This window comes from Sebastes fasciatus, chromosome 3, assembly GCF_043250625.1.
Source record: "Sebastes fasciatus isolate fSebFas1 chromosome 3, fSebFas1.pri, whole genome shotgun sequence".
In the NCBI taxonomy this organism is placed as follows: domain Eukaryota; kingdom Metazoa; phylum Chordata; class Actinopteri; order Perciformes; family Sebastidae; genus Sebastes; species Sebastes fasciatus.
The window spans coordinates 33,513,547-33,540,268 of NC_133797.1; the positions used below are offsets into that span (position 1 = coordinate 33,513,547).

Below are 26,722 nucleotides of genomic sequence, written 5' to 3' on the forward strand. Positions count from 1 at the left end.
ATTATTTGATCTGCTTGTGGCTTGCGGTGCGTCTGCGTGTGCACGTGTCTTTATGTAACTGTATGTAGTTTTGTTCAAAGCTTGTGCTTGTAAAAAAAAAAAAAAAAAAAAGTGTGTGTGTTACGGGAATGTATACGTGTTTATTTTTAAGCGACTACAACCACAGGGAGGGGACCGTGCCCCAGTCCCACTGCTCTCTGTGTAAAAGTTTAAAACTCTGTCAGGGGATGCGGAGCTCAACACAATCACATCAAAGCTGTCTCCCCCCCAACACATACACATCAGCCAGCACGGCTAATCTAATTTACTGCTATAAGCTGCTTCACTCCAACATGGTGGACATTTGATACAATTTACCCCCTAACAAAAAATCAGGCCCGAGCCAAAGTATTATTCTGTTTTCCGGTTAGTCGGACACACCAAGGATGCTCTTGTTCACCACGGGAATAAATGGATCTACACTCACGTCTTGGAGTTTATGGTGATTTGTGGTACACATCTCCTTTACCCTCCACTACTCCCTTTATGTAGACGTTAAAGCACAGTTACCTTTCATCTGTTGCATTCTTGCACTGTAGAAGACTGTTGCTGAGGCTGTAAGGCTAGCTTTACATGTACTGTACGGTACATTATGTGTGGAAAGCATGACATGTCCCTTAAGAAGCACAAAAAAGGTCTTTGTGTTAGAAAACCAGTTTCACATAATTTTCTCACACTCCTCGTCCCTTACTTTCTGTGCTAAAGCTCTGAGTTCATTACCCAGTAAGGCACCGTAAACCAGCTTTAAAATCCACCCTTTGATAGATATACATATAAAAGAATTACACACAATAAACTTGCAATTTGTAAGTTGGTTTCCAAACCCATATTGCCACTGGACTGTGTCCTTCTTACCGCTGCGTCTTGTGCTTTTATGATTGCTGTGAGGGAGTCCAAGGCTGTGGCTACTTTCAACTCTGGCCAGAGAACAGGTCGCTCTGCCAAAACGCAGATGCAGATTTCATAAGGAGCTGCAAGGTTGTGATGCACCCTTTAAAGGGGACATATCATGCTCATTTTCAGGTTCATGCTCTTATTTTGGGGTTTCTACTAGAACATGTTTACATGCTTTAATGTTAAAAAACTAGGGCTATCAATAGATACAAATAGTTAATGACAATTAATCACAAATTAATCGCAAATTTTCTGTTCTGTTCTGTTTGAAATTAACCTGAAAGGCAGATTTGTCCAGTATTTAATACCCGTATCAACATGGAAGTGGGCACATATGCTTGCTTTATGCAAATGTATGCATCTATTTATTATTAGAAATCAATTAACAACACAAAACAATGACAACTATTGTCCAGAAACCCTCACAGGTACTGCATTTAGCATAAAAAATATGCTCAAATCATAACATGTCAAACTGCAGCCCAACAGGCAACAACAGCTGTCAGTGTGTCAGTGTCCTGACTTGACTATGACTTGTCCCAAAACTGCATGTGATTATCATAAAGTGGTCATGTCTGTAAAGTGGAGACTCGTGGGTACCCATAGAACCCATTTTCATTCACATATCTTGAGTTCAGAGGTCAAGGGACCCCTTCCTTGCCAAAATTTAGCTTAAGTTTGGAGCGTAATTTAACCTCCTTCGCGACGAGATAGTATGACATGGTTGGTACCAATGGATTCCTTAGATTTTATAGTGTCATATGATGCCCAGCTAAACTGACTGGGTTTTCTTATTTCACAGTTTGTGGGCTGATAGGCACTCCAGAAACCCAAATGTATGTGCACAAGCACTGAAAAAGTACATTTTCCATGATGCATTCCCTTTAGGACTGTATTGTGTAACGAGCGAGGCTCATTCTAACATCCTCTGACACTCGCTGTAGAGTTTCGTTACATTGTGGAAGAGCTGTGAGAATTTAACGGCAGTGATATCAAGATCCATATTCACAAGTTTTGCCCGAATAAGATCCGCTGAACCAAGACGTTGTTTTGCCAGTGACCTGTTAAGTGATCTTGGATTAGTATTTCTGTTCTTGGCTGCTTTGTGATTATACGGCCACAGGCACGGGACCACAGAAGAGGACTTGAGTGCTTTCCTCTCGAGCCGTTTGTTTGTATTTAGAGGCCGTGCAGTCAAGTGTGTATGATTTAAGAGCGGAGATGAATTTGAGTCTTTCTGTGCTTTAATGTTGTCTGGGAGAATGGAAAAAGGCATTCAGGGCATCTCTCACTTAGATGATCACTCAACTCCTATGTTTTTAAGGACCACGCTTCTTCCCAGAGACTCCTCTTGTTCGGCTGAAGCAAAAGGGGGAAATACGTCTTTTGCTTCCATCTAGGATATTCTTTGCATGAATATCATACGTGTAGGATCACGGAGAATTAGGAAGAAGAAGTGTGGGACTGACAGATGGATGAAGGAGTACGGTTCCCAGTGAAACAGCATTCCCAGACTATGAGCTGGAAACGAGAGGTTGAATCCACCTCAGAGGAACCTCATTAACAGCAGCCAGGAGTCTCGTCTCCCCACGTCCCACCACTACCTATCACCCGCCTGGTGTCCGGTATCTCAAGGCGTCTCGTGTGGGAAGATAATGCAGCACAGACAATATAGTAAAAGACTATTGGCGCAACAAAAACAAAGATGGAGGCAGCTGTATCCTCACATTGGTTCATGGTCATTTGTCCTAATACGGCCCAGGTGTTAGGCTAGGCTGCCTCTTTATCATCTGTGTCATCACTTTGCTCTCAAGGACATCCCGACAAATGAAAACATTCAGTATCATCTCAGCCCAGATGCACGAGTAGGAGATAGTCGAGTGTTAGAGGGAGGAAAACAAACAGAGAGACAGGAGGGAGAGGAGGGAGAGGAGGGAGAGGAGGGAGGATACACTGGAGATAGAGAGGCAAAGAGGTTGCACGGTGAGAAATGGGGAAGTTAAAACAGGTCAAGACAAAGTTCCCACACATTGTGTTCTCTATCACTGATATTAGTTGGGATCATAGATTGTATATAACAAGTCGACGTAGTCACAGTGACGTCAACCATTGGTTTGTGGACTGCCGTTATGAATCCTTGAGTTCGGCATTTTAACCGTCACCATCTTGTTTTTTTTGCAACCAGAAGTGACACAAGAGGGTGGAGCTAAATACAACCAAAACGCTGAATAAGACATTTTTAGGCGACCAAAAAGGTTATAATTAACTTTCATGAAATGAAAACACACTGTGAAAGGGTTAAAGTTCTAAGATGAAAACACGGACAACTCCCAGACTAAACAACACCGTGGTAGCGACCTGTCAATCACAAGGTAGCCCTGCCCTAGAGCATCCCCTGCTTTATTGTCTATCGGTCTCTAAATGGGAGCATAATTTACTAAATGAACATCATGCTGTATTGAAGAAGACTTGAAACTAGCGATTGAGACCATAAACTCATGTTTACAATGTTTACTGAGGTAATAAATCAAGTGAGAAGTAGGCTCATTTTCTCATAGACTTCTATACAATCAGACTTCTTTTTGCAACCAGAGGAGTCGCCCCCTGCTGGCTGTTAGAGAGAATGCAAGTTTAAGGCACTTCAGCATCGGCTTCACTTTTCAGACCACTGGTTGGGACTGACAGCAAAGGAAAAGCTACTGCGCCTGCTCTATGGGCCTAATGGATGCAGAAGATCGCCGGATGATCCGGGTACTTTATCACTCAGCAGTCGAGCCATTTTGGCTTCATGCGCCACTGAGCAACTCTCATAGGAATGAACGGGAGCCAGCCTACAACACTGTGTCCAGTTCTCTTAACTTAACTATCACTACACATCTCTGTAGTATGAAAATATCTTTGGAATGACTCTTCTTTCAGAATATAAAAAGTTATTGAGAGGGATAAACATCAGTAGTGTGGATGTGACCAGGAAGACGTTTGCACTGATATTTCATTCAAACATCTGGGACAGTCTGATAAGCTCAGAAAAATTAAGACCAGGACAGCTCAAAGTCATACTAAATCATGATATTACAATATTGAAAATCCCAAATTATTTCCAGAATGATATCTTGAATATATCTATATTGCATTTGTAAAAGCCAGGAATCTATTTAGACTCAACATAATCTACACTTCCAGATGTATTCAATCACTAACAGCACGGTCACGTACGGTTTATTGATTAATTAATTCTGATGACTGATGTGAAGCTGCTGATGATGACACTTCCTAAAAGCCTTCCAAGTGAAGATGTGAAACAGATGTACAAAGTGTGGACTTTACATTAACAACAGTAGGTCAGAAAACATGATGCTATATGGTGTTTTCTGTTGATGTAAATAAAGATTCAGACCATCATTTTTGTGAATTTGCCTGGCTCTACTTTGCATCTGTAAATAATTGGATCGACAACCTCTTACATGTGTAATTGTTTGAAGCACATAAAAATACAGTTATGCTGTACAGTAACAACAACAAACCCACTGCACCAGTATTTTAATTGATAAAATACGTACTGTACTGTGTACACAGCCTTGAACTCCTAATCGGAGCCGTTATTCTAACCTCAGGCAATAAGTCAAGTGATCAAACACTGGTTATATAAAACCAGTTTATGCACAGTGGAGTTTATCTGATGTCAGTCGCCGCCGAGTACAAGTCGATGTGGTCGAAACCAGGAAAACATCCTATTTGACAAGACAAGGCCAAACAATGAACGATACAATTTCACACTATGGTATTTCTGCTTGGTCAGACGAAACCCTTAATGCTACACTGTCAAACACGCACTTCCTTTCACTGCCCACTGATGGTGTTGGGTTTACTAATGCTGACCCGCAGCAGTACAGCTCGCTGTGTCAGATTTACTGCGTGGTTCCCTGCTGGTCTGGCCGACACCCCACGTCCAGCACAGAGAAAATCCTGGGAGCGAAAGAGGTGTTTGGTAAAGAGAGAAGACGTGTGATGGAAGAGGGGAGTTGGTGCAGGTCTCGGGTCAAAATCTTCCATTTTCTTCAGTAATGTTAAAGGGCCAGGGAGATCTGGATCCTAATCAGAACCAAGAGGAGATTTCACCCCTGAATGAGGACACACAGACCCACACAAAGAGTCATTCAGGCAGCTGTTGACTAGCTGCCCTGGTGCTTAGCTTCAGGCTCTTTAGGCCTCAACCGTTGACAGGTAAAGCCTTGTTCTGTTCCTTTGATCAAGCTCTGGTTAACTATCCACTTCATGAGCAGATTGATTTACAGCAGTGACCAGTGAAGGTATAAAGACGGGGGCTACATTCCACTTAAACATCGGGTCGGTAATGCTGAGAAACGAGCAAGAATACACTAGATTATAAAAATGATCCAACAGAAAAATCAAGACCAGTGTCACCAACTCTTTTCCAATTAAAGCAGCTAGCAGCACGAGCTCCTAAAGTCCATAAATCTAGAGAGAAAGTCGGCAAATCTGCAACACTGATAGTCCGTCCCTTCAGGCCTCCCTCCAAAGCCACTCCCCCAAAATTATCATTATAAACATAAACATATCATGAAAAACGTAAACAACGAACATGGCTATTGTTAGTACTCAGAGCTGTCAAGCTTGTGGAAGAATCTGGTGATGCGCAATGAGTGCACGGGCAGAGTGCGCATAGGCAGGTAGCCCGTCCAATCATTTCATTCGAGCCAAATTAAATGATTAGACGGGTTTATTACAGTCCTGCGACAGCCACAGATACCAGATTTGTTTCTGTTGTTGTTGTGTCAGAGCAAGAGAAAGGTCTGGCTCCACACATTGTCTGGTATAGGGGAAAAAAAACTCTTGCTTGTTTGTATTTCTTTAAACCAATCACAATCGTCTTGGGCGTTCATAAGCACAGGATGCAGCGACGGTGCCCTTGCAAAATAGATAGCGCAGATAGCAAAAGCGGAGGAGAATACCGGCTGAAATAGGCAACCAATGGCAGTCTTACACCCACAGTCTTCATCCGGTGAGTCAGACTAGTTAACACACAGTGTCTGGAGTTTCAATAAAGTTCTGATATGTGTGGGGGAGAGAAAGTTGTCAACATGGACCGATGCAGAAAGGATTAAAGGTGATTAATTAGAACCCAGTGACCTCACAGCAGAAATTGAAATATTCAGACCGAGCACTTTTTTTTTTCTGCATAAATCACACATCCCCACACAGAAAAACATGCTTCAGCAAAAACATTATTTTTCAAGAAGGCAGGACACCAAATCTGCCAGTAAATTACTGGGTAGAGAACATGACGGTGCAGAGCTGTCAGCTCTATCTGCAGTGTGTGCTCGTATCAGAGACAGACTGACTAACAAAAGATTCAGATAAACGATCTGTAAAAATCCAACTTTTCCGCAACTGGCGTGACACAGTCATACTTTTTTGTGCCACCCCTGGTTTAATATAGTTCTTTTAATACCAACAGGACCACTGAGACCTGTTAACAAAGTGTTGTATTTACGCACGTAATCCCCGCGAACCAATTTAATAACATACCGACCTTTCTGCCAGGTTTACACATTGTACCACACACATGCACTCTCTCCATTTCAATATTCATTTCCTCTCTGTGTCCACGTGCCACACTGGAACAACAGCGAGGCACCTTTAAGCAGATAATCAGTATAAAATACCTTGGATTGGACTCAAAGCTCAGTTTAGGTTGGCAACCATAGCAGAAGCCCGTGTACGACTCTACAAAGTCTCTCTGAATATACAAATATGGGCCTATTCTGGGCTTATCCTCTGCTGGTGACTCATACGTTTAGAGACTTTTTCTACCTTGTAGAAAATCATAACATTGTTTCAGTGTGCAGTTGTTATGGTGGTTTCTATCATCCATTTTCCATAATAGTCCCACACACGAGTCCATCCAAGAGGCATTATTACATCTTTCGTGTGCTCACCAATTACATTACCTATTTCCTCCTCAGTGTGAGATACAGCCCAGTGCAATGTACTGGAAAACATAATGATCTGGGATCAAATGGGGATTTACTCAGTCAAGTGTTTGCCAAGCACCTCTCTCTGTAGCTGTTTCTGTCCTGGATGGAAACACCAGAATGGTTCATAATGACCAGTATAATCTACTGGTGGGGTACATTATGGTGGACTCTACAAAAGGGAAAGTCTATCTGTGTTCTTTTACCTTTTTTTCAAATGGAAACCAGTAACTGAAACTGTTATATCGCTGTCTTCAAAGCCACCTCGGTTAGTTTATTTGTGTTGTTGTGTGACTTTCAGATCCAAACTAACGTGGTTTCCACACAACAGTACATTGCTTAGCCTCCATGCCGGTACTCCTGTCTGCTTCTCCAAACTGGGAGTGTGCCGACCATCATCTACGTTCCTGTATGTAATACACTACCTATACTGTACATGTTGCAGCGTCATCATGCAGAAACCTTCATCAGGTCACATGGGTAGAGGTTTGTAGAAGGGCTTGAAGGGAAAATAGTGTTTTGATGCTAAAACGTACACACCTTGACTGAAATTTGTTTGGATTTGAAAACATAAGGAACACCACTGGGAAGCTACTGAATGATATAAATCCTAAAAAAAACAAAAACTAAAGATAATAGTCCCGCCCTTTAAGTACAGGATACAGCAGGTGCTTTCTGTGAGTAGATAGTAGGTACGTACTGAACGCTTTCTTTGATAATGCATGACAAGATTACATACAGGGAGGAACCTGGCATTGACCTTACTCTAACTAACATTTGGCTTTATTGCCTTTCTATGTCACTCTGAATAAACGAGTTAACATCAACTGTAATATCCAATTTGCACAAATATGGTCTGACAGCATATGAGACTGCCTGGCCACCACTGACTGAGCACCAGGTTATTTTTACTGTTTATGATCTAATATCATAATCTTCAATAAAAAATGAAAGCCATGTTTTCTGTTGAAACAATATACTAGTTAATGCCGGGGTAATGTTTGAAATTCACTAGTTCATATGGCGTGTTGTACGACCACGACTGAAGGCAAAAGTGTTCCACTCTCTCACTGCTACACTCGTAGGCAGGGCTGAACCATCATAGAGAGAGGCAAGGAAGGACAACCGTTCAAATGAGGATAACTGAGATGTTTCCATAGACATATCCACAGTACTGTTATAGTAAAATGAATATAGAAATGGTCAAGGATGTTTGCCAGTTCACACAACTGAAGAACAGATGAGGCTTTTCTAATGATGTAAACAAGGTAAAATCAGACTTCTCTGTTCTGCGTAGCCACTTTGACTTTGCTCTTAACCTGATTCAGGCAACACTTCAGCTGTTGAAACTGTCACATAAGAACTTCAATCTGCTTTATCTGATTATCACAATCAGATGGAAGTGTACAGTCACAAACAAAACAAGCACACGCAAGCTGACACATCTCAATTTCTCAATTATTATGGTTTTTCGATTCAGTTTTGTAACATTAAACCAGCCAGATTACTTTCAGCTTTTCAAAACTTTGCACGTCAGTCGATATGGCCAAAATCTTTTTCATATTTTGATAACAATATTTATCACGATATAGCATGTTTTCTGGTAATGCAATAAATAAATGGTCTATATGAAATAACCACATGGTAAAGCCTATTTTTGTGTACTCGTGTGTGAATAAAATACATGACAAATGAAAAGTACTTGATAATCATATATTATATTATGTCCTGTTGCCCAGCCCTACAGTCAGACATGAGACAGAGATGACAGCAACACGGATGAATTCACAAGCAAGCTGTCAACAGGTTATTAAATGAATCTGTGTAAACTATCGGACAGAAGTTGTGCTGTCTGAACTGATCAAACACTGCTAGTAATATGGCTTAAAAAGCTTAGAGTACTTCCTGTGATGAGAATTGATACTTTTTCTGACGTCTCACAGTGAGCATCAGACCAAACAGCAGCTGGAGGGACGCAGTCTGACCGGAGGAGGAACAGGAAAGAAGTGGGGAAGGAAGACAGACAGAATGGTGGAGGAGGAAGAGGAGGACAAAGGGAACTAATGTCAGCTCAACACACCGGCTTAGAAAACAAAGGAGAGACACAGTTGTGAATGTTGTATCAGGAGGTTAGACAGATGTTAGCTCTTAGAGCTGAGGTTTCCACACTGTCTCCATCGCAGCGCTTTCAGCTGAAGGCTTTCCGGTGCTGGAATAGTGTGGTGTCAGCGCTGTGTTTGTTTCTATTATTGACGTAACTTGGGTTATAATCAATAACAGACTATAGGCTGCAGGGACTTGGCTCGCATGTGCTCACCACCCTGTTTTTAACAGTAACAAGCAGAGACACACACACATGCATAGTACTACACAGGCACACACACACACACACACACATACATAGATAATTGTTCATTATTAACACTATTCATAAACAGCTGACAGATGGTAGAAGTGAAAGAAATTAACAAACCTTCAAAATCTGAAATAATTCCTTCCAAGTGTGGATTGACTCCAGAATCAGACATTTTTCAGGCATGAAATTTCACCAAAAAAACTTATTTTTCTTTCAACTTTCAAGTGAATTCTGAACAAAATCCAAAATAGAGTCAATGAGAAAACAAGTCCAAGTCGACAACTCTCTTAAAAGAGCAACTTATTTTCTCTGACTTGCCACTAACTTCTCTATATCGCTGCATTCAGACTTCAGAGAGTGCGAAAAGGCAAAGCCTCCTCCCATCTCCACTCCTCCCTGCAGCTAGAAACACACTCCCCCTTCTCCCTCATGTCCTGTGTATGTGTGTTAGTGTGTGTGTGTGTGTGTGTGTGTGTTTCCCCTGCCCCCCACAAACACACTCGTACATGCACACGCAAGCATTCACGCAGACAACAGACCCCCGTCATTCCCCGAGACCCTTCTCCACCAAAGTGGCTCTCAGGTCTGATTTCCTCATTCAGCCTCTGAAGCGGCTCTGACAGTGAAAGTGGACGACATGTCACGCCGCCACTTTATAACCCAGTTAACCCGCAATCAGACGAGATCTTCTGTTACAACTCCTCAAATGGCCAGTTCCACTCTGTCACAGCTACAGAGGGACGGCAGTTTAAAGTGAGAGTTTGAGGCTTCAGTTTTGAGTAAACAACCTCCACAAACTGGCTGACACGATAATTAAAGTGCAGTCAGTTGTGTAGGAGCTGTTTCCTGTGACAGAAAAGTCTGAGGCTTCGTGGAGAAAGTTGACATTAGGGATATACGACAGCGCCTCTGGGCAATCAGCGGGGGATTCGTGACACCGAAGAACATGGGAATTTGAGCCTGGTGGACACAGCTGACCAGGTAATCCAGCACTACTGTTGGGAGGGACATCGACGACAAGCCGGCTTTTGATGTGGCGGGTATGGTTACACTTCATGTCCTTGAAGCTGCTGCGGCCAATTTAGAGACGACAAGAGAAACTGTTGTTGAAAAGATGTTGAGAAAAGTGATGAAATATCAAAGCTGGCCTTGCATTTACTTAACCGCATCCACTGTCTCCCTGTGGGACGGGGCCGCAGTATTTCTTATCCATGAAATAGTGATGCTATCGCTGTAATTACTCATTGGTCATGAGTGAGCGGCTTTAAACAGCTTCCTGTTTGGAGCCAGACGTGACTGTAGATGAGTGATGAATTGTCCCTGATTCTGGGTCAGCTTTACCATTACCACACTAATGGTTAAGGTCAAAACAGTGAATGTAGAAGCTGGTGCACAATCAGCGCTCAAAGGAAACCTAAAACTAAAGCTAAGGGCCACAGGAAGCTGGCATTTCCACTTCTTCCAGATAGCCAAGAGATACTGTCACATAGTGTTATCATGATGCTGGAATATCTAACTTTAATACAACACGTTTAAAAATATCAATATTTGATACCATTTTCTGTACCACGGGGAAAAATTAACAACATTAAATTAAAGATACAATTTTTAAAAAAGCGGTGTGTGTGTGTCAACTCGCTGTTGGAGAGAAAAGAGCAGAAACCGCAGCTGGTACCCGTGTATCGATACTGTGGAAAATGAGCATTGAAACCGTTTCAAATATTCAGTATCAATATATATCGTTACTTCGATACTGTCACACATCAGATATCACAAGTGTTTCACCCTAAGTGATGGCAAAAAGGTACAGCACCAGTGCCTGGCACTTTTATAGCCTGTGAGTATTCAGGAAAATCCCATTTGAATGAAAAGCTCCATTCAAAAGGGGCACTAATAAGATGCCAAGCCCACCCAGTGGCCCCTAACCCTAACACCTGAGAGGTCGACGCTAACACAGAATAACACACACAGAATAACCCTGTGTGTGTTTATGGTGCAGTCTGGTTATTTCTTATAACTGCAACAAGCAAAGGTGTCTTCGGATAAAGGCCAGAGTATGGCACACACAGTATTCGCATTTTACTCTATCTGAACTTTACTGGGTAGACTATCTGTCCCCCGAGATGTTTGTTGTCCTATGTTGTGCAATTAAGCTTTGAGTCACATATTATGCATCATCACCCTGACAGCTGTGTGTGGGCATTTATAGTAAACTAGTGCCGTGCCTGTTGAAAACATGCCTGTTCAGAACAGGCTGAATGCTTGACCTGTGGTGTTGCTGCTTGCAGCTTTCTCAAGAACCGCTCATCCAAATAACTTCACACTCGTCACTGAGCTTTCCTCGGGTCCTCGGCTATACACCTGCCATGACATAGTTGCATCACACACCCAAGTCGTGGCTACTCGCGGTCAGAAACACCGGTGTAATACACTCTGGTTCACGGGAAAAACACCCAGATTGGTTACTCGCCGGTCAGAGACATCAGTGAAACACACTTAGAGGAGGTAATTTCCAAATAGGCGTATTAGTCTCTTGCTTAGTCATGACCACCACGGTTATAAAGTAGAGCATGGATCTAATTAGCGGAGGTATTTTGTTGGCGGTAACGGTATTAGTGTTATAAGTTAGAATCAAGTCTTACACTGGGTAAATACAGTCTTACTCACGGGGGGAAAAACACACACACAGGCATACTCATGGTCGCGCCAGTGAAAAACACTCTGGTTCGAGTTCCAGTTGGCTGTCCGTTCATGTTGATTCCAGGGATGTGAAGAAGAGTTTGGTTGTAAAGTGAACGACAGTCAATGAGCCGCAACTATGCGGATCGAGTGCCCATTCAGAATGGGACGATTGCTTGGCTCCCGGTATTGCTGCTTGCAGCGTTGTTGGAGGCTCGTGCCCGTTCGGAGCTCGGAGCTGCGGTCTGCCCGCTGTGGATGAAATACTCGTCTCAGTCTGCAGAGCCCTGAAGCCTCACCCATGCTGCTGCACAAAGCGCTGTGTGCTTCTTTATTCAAAGTTTATCAATATGGAACGTGTTGCGTGACCAAATTGCACCAAATTCGACAAAGCATGTCTTGCTTTATAGTTAGATAGATGTATTTGTGCATGCATGTTTATGGATATACCGCACCGCAACAAGCATGTGAAAATGCATCTGTATGTGCATGTGAATTAGTGCACTTTCACATACTGTATACACATAGACCTATATATACTGTATAAATGCGTACACTATACGTAACAAAGTGTGTGGGCTCTCTGCGCCCATGCAGGCCCAAGTGGGCTGCACTGTAAACCATATGCCACAAGCCTCTGTAGTATTCAATTAAACCAAAACACACGGTGTGTGAAACACACACCTCCCCCAGCCAGTGTGTATTTATCTAAACATGGATACACACTCTGGGCCGGCTGCTGCGAGGTAAAGCTGAGCGACAGAATGAGGGAACGCTCCAAAACAACATCTGGAGATGTTGTGTGTGTGGATGTGTGTGTTTTTTTTTTTGCACCATGAGTAACATTATGTGAATATGTGCCTATGCAAGCATGTGCACATGTGGTTACTTGACTGTGAGTGTGGATGCGGGTGTGTTTGTGCGTCTCGGTGCCCCTGAAATAGCACCGTAAACACAGAGGCCTGTGCACATACTGTAGTAGGAGTCTGCTTAACCAAAACCATTCAGCCCCATATCTGTATCTCTGTGTCGCTGAGGGAGTCGTGTTTGTTTCACACCTTGTTAATAGCAACAATTATGTGTGTGTGACAGTGTGTAATCTACTTATGAATACACACAGTGTTGTTCCCCCTAAGTAATTTCATGTTTTCATCAGCGAGGTCGTCAGATTTCATGCTGGATTCATCTTTGTGGGGTTTGTTATTCACTTTGTACCTTGTTAAATTCATTTTTCTTTACAAATTCACTGCATGATTGATGCCTAAATAACTCCAACTTTATCAATTTTTTCACTGCAATTGATATTTTATTATTAATACATCCCTTTGTTTTTGTATATCAATATATATTTGATACAGGAGTCATTACTATGAACCTCAGATTCTAGGCTTTGTTGCTTGGTCAGTTTAAGACAAACAGGAATTCAGCACAACCACAAACATTTATTGGCAGGAAGTTGCACAAACCCAACCTCTCTATTTGTGTCTTACTTGTTTGCACCAACGAGCTCATGTCTGCGGTTTCAGCGTTTATCTAAATGACACCTCTTATAGATGATCAGTTTGACCCACATGTCCAGGAAGGAGGCAAAATTACACTTCCTAATGTTGGTGGAATAAACTCACTTATTGTAGCAGAGTCTAAATAACACGCTGTCACTGCAGGAACATTGTGCAATTAAAGAGGGTAGTGAAACCGCTGCACAAATCCAGAGAAAGAATAAAGAGAAAAGGAGAAGCAATAGATCGTTTTAAGACAGAGCAGCGAGACAGAGGGAGGTAGTTCATTGAGAGTAACACATACGGCCTTGCTTTAAACTCAATTTGATCCATGCCCCACTACTCACATACACGTTTTTATTAATATGACAGTTCTTTGGAAAACCTATTATCCTTGACTCTTTCATAGTAAGCTGTTTTAAATTGGCCTAATAGCTGTGTGGACAGTTTATGCTGGCAGCAACATCGCTGCAGCGGTTTTAAGAATTGGATGTTATTTGCTGTGCAGGAAATTGTCATACTGAGCCCAAATGTCATCTGTATCAGTTATCTAGTCTGCAAGCAAACACCCAAGTATCACATGAACATCCATCTGTGGACAAAGTGCACACCTACAGAGGTGATACCACTGTGAAGATTAGAGCGTGCACATTTAGTTTCATGTCTGTTTGAATGTCAGAGGTGATAAAAGTATAGATGATGCTCTCATCTCTTACCTACTTACTTAGTTTTAAAGCTAGAGTGAAGATACATATCAGATGAAACTAGAAAACCTAAAGAATCCATTGGTACCATGTCATACTAGCTTGTCGCGAAGGAGGTTAAATAACGTCTATTCTAAATTTTGGCGAGAATAAACTGTCATGGCCATTTTCAAAGAGGTCCCTTGACGTCTGACCTCAAGATATGTGAATGAAAATGGGTTCTCTGGGTACCCACGAGTCTCCCCTTTACAGACATGCCCACTTTATGATAATCACATGCAGTTTGGAGCAAGTCATAGTCAAGTCAGCACACTGACACACTGACAGCTGTTGTTGCCTGTTGGGCTGCAGTTTGCCATGTTATGATTAGAGCATATTTGTATGCTAAATGCAGTACCTGTGAGGGTTTCTGGACAATATTTGTCATTGTTTTGTGTTGTTAATTGATTTCCAATAATAAATATGTACATACATTTGTACAAAGAAAGCATATTTGCACACTCCCATGTTGATAAGAGTGTTAAATACTTGACAAATCTCCTTTTAAGGCACATTTTGAACAGATGAAAAATTTGTGATTTATTCGCGATTAATCGTGATTAACTCTTTTAATCGATTGACAGCCCTAATATGCATGTAAGTGATGTACTCTTAGTGTCACGTGCTGCAATTTGTGAGCAAAACTTATTTGTTCCATGAATTCAAACCAAAGTCACAAATATAAAATACTTAAAGATGCTAAATTTGATATTCAGACCGTTAATATATCAGCAAAGAACTATTTGCAGAGAATGAAGTCACTCTCCCTCTCTGTTTTGTGATCAGAGCTTCTCTGTGCTTTGTTTACATAGCCGGGCCGGCCGTGCGTGCCTTTTAGTGCATGTGAGCGTGCCCCACTGGCTAGTGAGCCATTATGTTGAGTGTTGTGCGGAGGCAATAGAAATGCTTGCAATCTTGCCTTTAGCACCTTTCATTTTTAGAAGTTTGCATAAAATATTATTTTGGTATTGTGATGCTTTAAAGAAATACACGTCTGTTAAATACGGTGAGTTAAATGCTGACCATTGTGAGTGCATCTTTTGCATAAAATTCTGTAAATATGTTCCAAAAATGCATTTATCAAAAGTTTATAATGTAATAATACTATAATTATGGACAGACATGTATCTGGTGGCATGAAAAGTAACACATATTGTTGTTTTTGTGCACATGTATTGTGCATGAAATGCAAGATCCCCACACTTAGCTTGTCTCTGTATTAGCAGTTTGACACTTGCTGATTTCCTGTTTGCACCTTGCTGACCACAAACACAGCTGCTTGTAAACAACCACCTGAATGAGCTTTCACTGAGGATCTATTTCTGTTATATCACCCCCTGGCTTGACCTGTGCTTCCATCATGTTGATTAATTTCACCTGTCAGAGATCCTCCCTTGGGTGGACTGAAGGTGGGGCTTCCCGGTCCGTTTCCTGAACTCCCCGTGCTGGCTGCTTTCACAGTCTCCATCACTTATCATTACGAAATAATAATCTGAGGAACAATATGAGGTGAGATACTGGGAGGGCAGTGGGAGGAGGACGGCGGGGCGTTCACTCATAGAGGATATCCTGTACACTTATTTTATGGAACATGGTGAGCTCTGTGATTTCCTTGAGTTCCTTTAACTCCGGGTTTATGTGTGTTTGTGGAGGAGTGGGTGGGGATCTATGCACGTGGGTTTTAGGGTGAGAGTATACAGGGCTCTGGGTGGATACATCAGCACTTCTAAAACTGTAGATTCACATGTGAAAAAGAGGGAAAGACTCAAAGAGAGCGAGAGCTCACATACCATTAAAGTACAGTTAAATTAAAGGCCCATTTAAAAGTACCATTGAACATCATGTGCTGCTCTTTATGAGACCAAGTGGAACCAAAATAAGTCAAATGTTGACTTTTAATAGAAAGAGTGATACAAGGCATACTGTAAACTTCTTCCGAGCCACCTGCGAGTCTATATACGTCGGCGCCTCGTTTTTTTTAGACGCTTCAGCAGACAGGATGTCACAGATGATCGTGGCTGTACGTTTCTGCCTTGTTAGCATTGTGACCCTTTACAGACCTCTGCTAGCAGACAAACTTTACCTGCCTCAGAGCTTTGAAACTAATCTTTATTTGCAACTGTCAACCGCAGAGGGCCGACGGGCCGTGTTTTTTTTTCTATTTTACACATACAGTGTGAGCACTCAGGTCGTGGCTGACGATCGGACCGTACAGTCTGAGCACTTAAATGGTGAACTTTGGCTTTACATCGCAAACGGTCTACTCGTACAGTAGGAGTAGGAGTTACACAACAACATCTCTAAATTCGTACAGTGTATGCCCAACTTCATAAGATACAGTTTTCACTTTGTTCATCTCAGAGTTTTCATTCACATATCTTGAGGTCAGGGGTCAAGGGACCCCTTTGAAAATGCCAGTTTTTCCTCGCCAAAATTTAGCGTAACTTTGGAGCACTATTTAGCACTCATCCCGACAAGCTAACATGACATGGTTGGTACCAATCAATTCCTTCAGAGGTTAATAGTTTATATAATAAAAGATATTTGACGTCCCTGTATTGATAAAATATTGCCACGCAAAATATTGCCATACTATGCTGTATCAATTTCATCCCCCACCCCTAAGTGCTACATCATGAATCACAATATTATGTATGTTAGAATATAGGGGGAAAGAAATGTGAGTATGTATGGGTCCTGGCCTTCATGTTAACAAATGCAAACAGGTTTTAATCGACTTATTCCCCGAAGGGGAGTGTACAGTATAAATATGTCAAAAACTATCAAAGAAGGTTGTCCAACTTGTAATCCTCAACTCAAACTACTGAATCTCTCCTTTTATTGTTGTCAGTTTGAAGCTAAACAGGCCACACAAATACTGCAATTAGTGTCATCCCAGCAGACGAGACAGCGATTTTTTCTTCCTGTTTAATTGGCAGAGCATAAAGCAACATGACACGACGGTTTCTCTCATTTCCAGACTCAATCCCTTTCTTTTCTTTTCCCTTTGTTCTGTATTTTCACGGCAATGCGTCACCAATTAGCGACTGTCAATGTGGTGACCATACGTACTGGACAGTCATGGCAGATGACACGTCACGTTGAACGTATTATTTTAATCCTGAGCAGGCTCGGGGAAAAAGCAAAGTAGGAAGCACTTAAGGGTCAAGATGGAGGTGATACAGATGACAATCAAGAGGTTGAAAATGCCACCTACAGCCTGAACTCCTATCAAAACAAAGTCTGAAGGGATCAGAGGTGGGGGGAGGTCGGGGCGATGGCTGTTGTCAAGGCAACGGGTCCAAACACAGCACAGGTTGAAAACCAGGAAGTCGCTCAGCCCATGCAGGACTTCCTTAACTGAGAGGAGTGACGGGGGGGGGGGAGGAAGTGATGCATGCCATAATGCTGCACCACCTCACTTCTCTACCACACGGCCCCAACTGGAGTTACTAAATTCCTCCATTTCTCCCATAAAAAAAATCCCTCTGTCTGCACAATATGAATCATCCACATGGAACATTTCAACAGGGAAATGGTGGCTGCACTGAAGAGGACAAAATGACACTGCAACACTGCCACCAAGTGGTGATACAAAATGTGAAAAATGGGTGCGCGGTGTGTCTGTATGCATCACACGGCTCACCAAACCCAGCCACTTTATTAACAGTCGAATTAAAGGCTAATTTGCAACGTGTCGACCCAGCTTGATGTCCAGCCTTAATCACAGCAAGATGCCAGATTAGTCTTATCCTCTCAGCACAGACTGAACACATATGGGCCCCGAGCACTGAATCTCAATTGGCACTAAACAATTACAATCAATAAAAGAGTGACTGGTTAAAAGGAAACAAGAAGTGTCTCTCTTGAGGAATAGTCATGCCAGAAGCTACTGAGAGTTTTTTTAACGCCACATGCGTTTGGGACAGTAAACAGACTCTGATGCACGCTAAACATTCCTCAAAAGAGTACTGCTGTCTGTCAAAAACAAAAAGCCGACATATGAGCTCTGGTTTCCACTCCCCGTAACTTAAAAATAAACCATCTGTGTCAGTCAGAATTAATCTGACAACTGGACTCCTTCTGCTTAAAATCCAATCATGTGGTGATTTAACTCCCTCCGTCTATAGTCGGATCATAGTTTGCGCATACTGTATGTGGGTCAGCTGTTAAGTCAGTATCCGAACCCGAGGCTGCCAATTACAGCACAGCAGCCACTTTGCACAGTTGAAGATTACGTTTCCTGGATCTGGGAAGTCGTGTTTGACAGCCCATCACATGAGGTTTACTCAATGTTGCTCTGCTTATGGTAGTAGCTACTCAGTTACTACTGTGCACTTCACAGAGAGCTTAACTGTGGTGGTTCATTCAATGAGAATGACAGAGGAAACGTCTGAAAAGGTCAGACAACACATGTGAGAAATAAATAAGAGGGGTAAAGTTAACATGTAGACAGACATACAGACACAGAAGAGGTTTCTAAACCACCCTAACTGGTGAAATAAAGCCAACACAACCACGGTAGCTTATAGCTGATTACTGCCACTGCTAAGAAGCGACAAAGAAAAGAGTCAAATAAAGTCCCTCCCAAACAAAGCCTTCTCAGCGTTAAAGTATGAAATAAGTTGGAAAAAGCCACAACTTACCGGCTATTCTGTCTCGCTCCATAACTCAACGGCTACCTCAAATAGCCACATGTAACCTCTGCTTTTTCTCTCCTTGCCTTCCCCTTTTTTTTTTTTCTTCATGAAGACTTCCCCTTTCTCCTAACTTAGTCACCCTGTCCCCCTCTCTCAACCCTCCCTCTCTCCTCCCTCCTTTTCCTCCCTCCTCGCTCTTACTTCCTCCCAAGTTTTAATGTCTTCAGTCTGTCAGGATAACAAGTGAACGGAGCAGACGTCCGCAGCCATGTGCGAGTCATATGGAGTCGCTTTCTTTTGCCTTCTCTCTCTTGTAGCGCTCGTTCTCTCCGACACACACCAACATGATGCAGGCTGTTATCCCAGATACACACAAGCTGACACTTTTGTACCTCTGTTCTCCCTTCGCTCTCTCCAATGTTTTCTATTATTCCCTAGATACTGAATCTAGTCTCCCTCACACACATACATACACAAAGACGCTCCCCCGACACTGAAGCTCTATTGTGTCTTTGAAATAGATCCTTAGCCCTTTGACCAGAGGTCCTAATCTGAAAATAAACTCAGTCCACTTATTATAAAGGAAAACTCCGGCAGTCCACCAAGATATCCTGCACTATACCAACAACACACACTCTTTCATGTCATCATCACCTCTAGTCAGGATGTAGAAACCAGGTGGCTACCACCAGGTCTGAAAAGTGAAGCCAATGTGGCCATAAACTTGCATTCTTTCTAACAGCCAGCAGGGGGCGACTCCTCTGGTTGCAAAAAGGAGTCAGATTATATAGAAGTCTATGAGAAAATGACCCTACATCTCACTTGATTTATTACGTCAGAAAACATTGTAAACATGAGTTTATGGTCTCAATCGCTAGTTTCAAGTCTTCTTCAATACAGCATGATGTTCACTTAGTAAATTATGTTCCCATTTAGAGTCAGATAGATCATAAAGCAGGGGATGCTTTAGGGAGTGGCTACCTCGTGATTGACAGGTCGTTACCACAATGCTGTCCGGTCTGGGAGTTGTCCGTGTTTTCGTCTTACAACTTTAATCCTTTCACATTGTGTTTTTAGCTCATGAAAGTTAATTATACAATTTTGGTCACCTAAAAATGTCTTATTCAGCATTCAGTTGTACTTAGCTCCACCCTCTCATGTCACTTCTGGTTGCAAAAGATTGCGACAGAGAAAAACCATAATGCCAACTGCCAAAATGACTCAAAACGGCTTCAAAACAGCAATGGGTGACGTCACGATGACTACGTCCACTTCTTCTATACAGTCTATGGTACACATAAAGTCATCATCTGAGCGGACTGAGTATTATTATTACTGAGTATTATTATATAAGAGTATTCTGTCCCGGGTCCTTGTGTATGAAGTGCTTCTTAATACGGTTTGTTTATAATCATAATCAGTGTTATAAGATGTCAACAAGCTTGTTGACATCCCGTCCGTCAGCTGATTATCGCTCAGCATCAGCTCTGTAGGAAATGACTGGACATCATGATGTTCATCGTGTTGCTCACAGTCTAAACGCATTATCATTCGAGAGAATTTATGTCTGCGGCAAAAATCCCCGGTATTACCAGAGCAGCACACACGTCATGCTTAGACTCTGATCCTCAACTTGCAGTTGAGACAAGGTCAGGGGCCGCTTAGGGAGCCGTCGTCTTGATGAGAAACTCCCAAGAAAACACAATACGCACACACAATCTTTGTTTTTGTGTCAGGGAGAGAAGGCACAGCTCACTTCCTCTTCCTCTTTCTTACAAGGAACATCCCTTCTCAACTGACATCGGCCAGATTTACACATAGTAACACTAGCAGTAATCATGCATGCAAACACAGACGGACGACAGAAACACACAATCTGGTAGTGTTGGACCCAATAGGAACATCTTTCCTGGGTGAGGTCGGTGCTTGGATGAAGCACTGATACTGTGTGACCTGGTGTTTCTCCAGGCATGCAGTGATGACAAACGCCTCTCTCTATCTGACCTGCTCTGATACGGAGAGCATTTAGCTCTCAGCGGCCAAATATTTCAGACATTTCAGAGCTTTTAAGACTAAGAATCCTCACAGTATTTTACATTTTACAATATACATTTATGATATGAACACAAAATGGTAGATGGGTGGAGCATCCTGAGTGATACAGACCACTTCACAAACACACAGAGCTTCCACTCCCCTGCAGTCCTGGGGCCGTTTCTGACATCCGTAATAAAGCAGTGAGGAGAAGCAGAGCAGAGGAGGCAGATTAGGGATATTCAAGTGTAACTGCACTGAGAGTAGATTTAGCCTCAGTAAGGCCCTCTGACTAATTCTAAAGATCAGAGGAAAAACATGATTTATATAAGCCGATGAAGTGTGATTTACCTCTTTACATTATTATTTAGTTGGAATGTAGAAGTTTTGGACTAAATGGCTATTTCAGTGTGCAAGCCAAGATGTAATTGTATTGATATTATGCCATTTAAAACATGTAATAGTGATAAGGGATTGCCATTATGGTGCTTATTTATATTTGTATGTATTCATACATTAACTAATAAAGGATTAGACACACCAACCCGACATCAGAGAACTAGCGGCGACGAAGGCCGCCTGTTGCGTCGCCTCACGCCGCCTTTATTTTGGCCGACAAGTTGCACTCGAACACAACGCAAAGACTACAGCCGACGTCCAGTTAGGACGTATGTTCTGCGCCTGCGTGGGATGGAACAACTCTCCAGCAGGTCGCTGTAGTCTGTATTCTTAGCCTCATTCCAGATGGCCATGTCGCTGTGAAAATATCCGTGTATTGGAATCATCAGATTAGATAAAGATGAAAAATGAGAAGAGCCCTCTGTGTTTTTCCTCTTGACTTTACTAGTTTGCTTGCTTTCCTCACGTCCGTTTCTCTTATCGTGCAATGATTAATTTATGCTGAACAGCCAATCAGAGTGATTTCTCTCACTGATGGGTGCGGGACACACCAGAAAAACTAGGCCGACGGGCACTCACCGACGGCCGACCGTCGACTTGGTCTGAGTTGGGGCGGTCAACGTCAGATTGTTTTATTTTGAAGGGCAACTCTATTCAACTTGTCTGGTCAGCAGTCTCTGTGCATGTGATGGCGTGTTATCCAAATACTGTGTTTTTGATAAATAAAGTCAGATGCCTCCTTTTATATTTGTGCAAGAATGCCACTGAAGTACAACCATGTGCCCACAGCGACCACAATTTAAATTCTGATCAAGGTGATAAAAAAAAATTCTAAATGAGTCTTTTGATGCTGGATCCATATGGAAATCTGGATGCTGGTGCTGTGACAAAAGTGTGGTTTTAAAAATAGAGACGTGTCTCTTTTGGCTGCTGGCTTTCTCTTTATGTCTCGTGATCATTTTCCAGACTTAAAACGCTGCAGTTAATCACAGGGTCAGGGTCAAAATAGCAGACAACATGTGCTTATGCATTTGTTGACTCTCATATGCGTTACACACAACACACATGTTCCAACATACACGTACACACATGTATGCCATGTGTTTGTGCGCACATGAAGCACTGCTACTGTTGCAGTTTATCCAAAGTTGTTAGTGAAAAGGATAGACAGGGAGGAATTCTAGGCACTCCAAAATATTAAAACAAGCGGCAACGAGGAAGGAAATATATTAAAAAGCCTTTATTGTAGTGGCTAAGTTGTTTAAAAAGCCAACATGTTTCGACCACTGTAGGTCTTCGTAAGGGCTTAAAAAAACGTTTCAAGGCCTGATGAAGACCTACAGTCTATACAGTCTAATACATAACAGGAAAACTCATCTGATGGAATATTCACAGGAAATAATCTGCTCAAAATTCATCCAAATCACTCGTTTTACACAAACTTCCTGCAGTAATTGCATTCATTATTTGTGTTAATTGTATAGTTTATCAGTTGGTATGTACTGTTATTGTTATGTATTGAATATAATATGAAATATCCTTAAAATATATCACTTAGTCAGGGCTCGTCAGTTTACTCAATGATAGAAAAGGGGTCCCCTAAAGAAAAAGGTTTGGAACCACTGCTCTAATTTCTACCAACCCTACCTTTAAACAACATAAGTACAAATTAAATCTTTCGAAAGTATTTTGGGTTTTGCAACCACATATCAATCCAATGAGTAATCCTGACTTCCTTGTGTTTCCCGGTGCCAGAAGAAGCTGTACACTGCTGTTTTACAGTAAATGAAGCTTGTAAAGGACATAATTCAGACAAACTGATGCAAGAGAGGACGGACTGAGAGGGCCTCCCTCACTCATACCTTTCATCACCTGCCCTCTCCATCATCTCGACCTGCTGGCGAGATACAGCCAGACCCTCCCACCACACACACACACACACACACATGTACACACTCAAACTGAAAAAGAAAATGCATATGAACACAGGAACATCCACTTAAAACCAGGGTTATCTGAGCAGATTCCTCTCGCATGACAGTACACCCTGTAAACATACACACACTCTTTTTTTTCGACTTACATATACCAAATGCGTAGCCTATATTTTCACCCGACGACGCAGATGGTCATGAGGCACAGACGGACACGTGTGCTTGTTCACTCATGCGAGACAAACTCAAGCACACACACACACACACACACACACACACATCCCTCCCAAAAAAAACTGTGTATCACACATTGACTACGGGTGGATGGTGAGCCTTGGGGTGCACATTAATGTAAGCCGTCACTTCAGAGCACGACCTATGGCCAAACGCGTGACTCAAACATGCTAAATATAGTTATATAACAGTCGAGCAAAGAAAAAAAAAAAAACTCACCAGCATGCCAGCCAACACTAAAGGGATGCCTGCAGGGCGGCGATGCACAATGAAGGAGAAAGAACAGTGGGATGACGATAAAAGATGAAAGGAAGAAGAGGAGGAGCGAGTAGTGAAAGAGGTAAATGGAGGGGAAGAAGAAAGGAGATAAAGGTGAGGAAGAGGAGCTGATGCTGCTCGTGTCTTCAGGGGTGAAAAACACACGCGAGATCTACACGAACTAAACTCTGAAGGGCGCCGTGGCGTGTCGGCAAACACCTTTAGTGTATTGATCTGTGGTTCAGTGTCAAATTAAATCTATCACACGAACACTAGATCGATGTGTTGGCACATTATCAAGTGCTGTAATAGGCCTAACAGGCACAAACACTCTCTTTATTCCCTCATGTCCCCAAACAACCTCCTTTGTCCCAACATAACCGCAGAGGTTCAAGGAGACGCTGGAGAATGAAAAAGAGAGTGGTGGTGCTGCTAGCCACAGTCTGATGACCTCACCAGAGCGCTACGCGGCACTCATCTTCCCCATGCGATGCCTCGTCTCCGTCATGCCCACACACATGCACAGAGAAAGAGAGAGAGAGAAAGAGAGAAAGAGGCGCTGTCCTCTTCATTTGTTGCCCCTGCTGCTGCTGCTCCAGCCTACACATCCAACCTGGGGCATGTACGGGGACGACACAACTCTTCACATCACTCATCTACACAAGCCAAATTTAAAAGCAGACCCCGTGCTCTCATGCAAACTGTGAGGAAATGCATTTTTTGTAAACACAAAGAGCTCCCATCGCTCGCTCCAGAAAGATTTTCATTTTGTACGTGTTATTCTATCAAATTGGAGAAATATAAAATAATGGGCGACCAATCTTCTAAACAGCACAGAGAGACATCATCTGAGTAATGCTTAAGTACCACTGTGATGGTGATGGTGGTTCTCAGGGTTTTTCTACAATAACAGCTGTGAGGTTTTGAATCTGGAATTCATTTTTGACGAGCAGTCCTCTTAAACACAATGAACCATCCTGAATAAGCCCGGGAGTTATTCAGACACTGTAAGTACACATCATTACAGCAATCTGGGGATAACAAGATCTGATTGTATCTCTATTTTCCAATCAGACTTCCCAGCCTGGCTTGATGGCAGCCACATGGCCCCACACACACACACACACACACACACACACACGATTCCCACTGAATCTGACCGAGTGTATGCAGAACGGAAGAGCTGGTCTGCTGTTGTTCTTTAATATAAACTCAGTGACTTGATGTGTTTTTTCTTTTTCACATTGCATCAAATATATTAAATATAATGCATCTCAGGTAAAAAATGAAAGCCGTATCTCTCAGTCTGCTTCCCATTCACTAGTTTGGTATTTCCAGAACTGCTGACCTGCTGGGTAAAGTGAACACAGTGAGCCTGGATTCAATAAAAAGGTATGAGTGATTGTCTGAGAATTGTAAACATATCATTTATATGCAATTTGCAAATCTTTGTCTGGAAACCCACTTTTGAAATTCCCATGGACTCATTTGACATATATGGTTCTCCATAACTACTTTACCATTTTCACCGTTTTAGTTTAGCATGCTAAGACCTGCTAATTGGCACTAAACACAAATCAGCTAAAGCTGATCTGGGTGTCATTAGTGTGGTTATAAACCAACACATTAGACCTGCTGGTGATGCTAGATGAGAAGTCAGGGGACCGTGCCACTAGCATGGCTAAAAATACAACAAAACATAAAAAATGAGGCAGACCTAAGCCTCCAGCGGTATGAATAATCCACTGAAAAATCCACACAGAAACTCTGACCTCAATACTTAAACATATTATCACAAATTCCCAACCAGTGAAGATGTTTCACAGCTCATAAAATCTGTAGTCAAAACAAAGCGCAAAACTCAGGGCCGAAGTCTGATGTTGAGTCAGCAACTGGCACGACTTCCAGTGAATGCTGAGATGCACTCAACCAATCGTCTGCGAGAACCAGAAAAAAAAAATCATGATGATAACCAATACATGACCCGGTTACTCATGACAAACACACACATACGTGGAGAAACACACTCACACAGTCGAATCCAGTTCACAGAAAAACTCAGTTTCTTTAACCTATAAGTCATGTAGGCTCCTCTCTTCCAGCTCTCTGACAATTTAAATCCCGTTCTCAGGTCATTTGGACTGTCAGGGGCTGTAAAAGTGCTAGTAGTGCAGTCTGTCTGTCCCAGCATGGCTGTGGTAACACTGCTGGCCATTTCCTCCTCGCCATAAGGTAATCATTAGATGTGAGAGGGAGCTGGATGTAAAAATGGGATATCCTCCCTTGCAGGAAAGAAGGAGTCTGCTGTAGCAATTGATAAGTACAGTATGTATGTGGATATTGCAGATAGACTAGAAGCAGCCACTGGGTCTTTTATCCATTCTGCAGTAAGAACTCCTTTTTGTGGTTTTGAGTGGCACTGGAGCAAGCATAAAAACTGCCTGAAATATTGGCTACACAAATCCATATGAAATGAGTTAAGCTGGAACAATAACAGCCTGTCAGCAGTGCTTAGTGTTTGCTACAGTGTGTAATATACCTCATTGTGCTTTGTGCTGTTACAATCCTCACTGCTTAACTGTGCATTAGGTAATTGAGTGAAGGTAAGCTTAGACGCAGCATGGATGAGAGGAGCAAAGCTATGTGATTATCATAAAGGCACAGAAAGCATCCACATTAGCCCGCAGCCCGAGGCGCGTTGCGTTAACCTCCATCTCTGCAAATTAGCCCGAACTGATGGAGGGATGGTGCTGGAGAGAGAAAGAGAGTTCCTGTGGTTCCCTGTGGCTTTGGACCTCTGTAATCAGCATGCCAAGCTCCTGATGTCTAAATCCACAACTCGGACCCAGACGGTCTACACATACTCTACACACATACACACACACACTTACACAAGACACACGTGCATGCGAACACACGCAGCAAGCTCCTGACACACGAGCTCTGCGGTGATCTCTGTTCATGTGTAGTTTGGCGACGGAGCGCGTCCCGAATAAATGCAAGACGACTGAGTGTGA

The 26,722-nt window shown here is 42.5% G+C and overlaps 1 protein-coding gene across 3 annotated transcripts in view; it reads right to left on the reverse strand.

The window, feature by feature from the left end:
* Positions 1–26,722, reverse strand: part of septin9b (septin 9b) — a 91,522-nt gene that overhangs the window by 56,398 nt on the left and 8,402 nt on the right. Inside the window, exon 1 of one of the 3 annotated variants that reach the window (XM_074630481.1) lies at positions 18,853–19,007. The exons of 1 other annotated variant lie outside the window; for it this stretch is intronic. In XM_074630481.1, the coding sequence (XP_074486582.1) occupies positions 18,853–18,874 (22 nt within the window). In that variant the 5' untranslated portion in view covers positions 18,875–19,007. Of the gene's footprint in view, positions 1–9,402; positions 9,630–18,852; positions 19,008–26,722 lie in introns of those variants that run through there. One more of the 3 variants, XM_074630480.1, reaches the window with a different exon arrangement.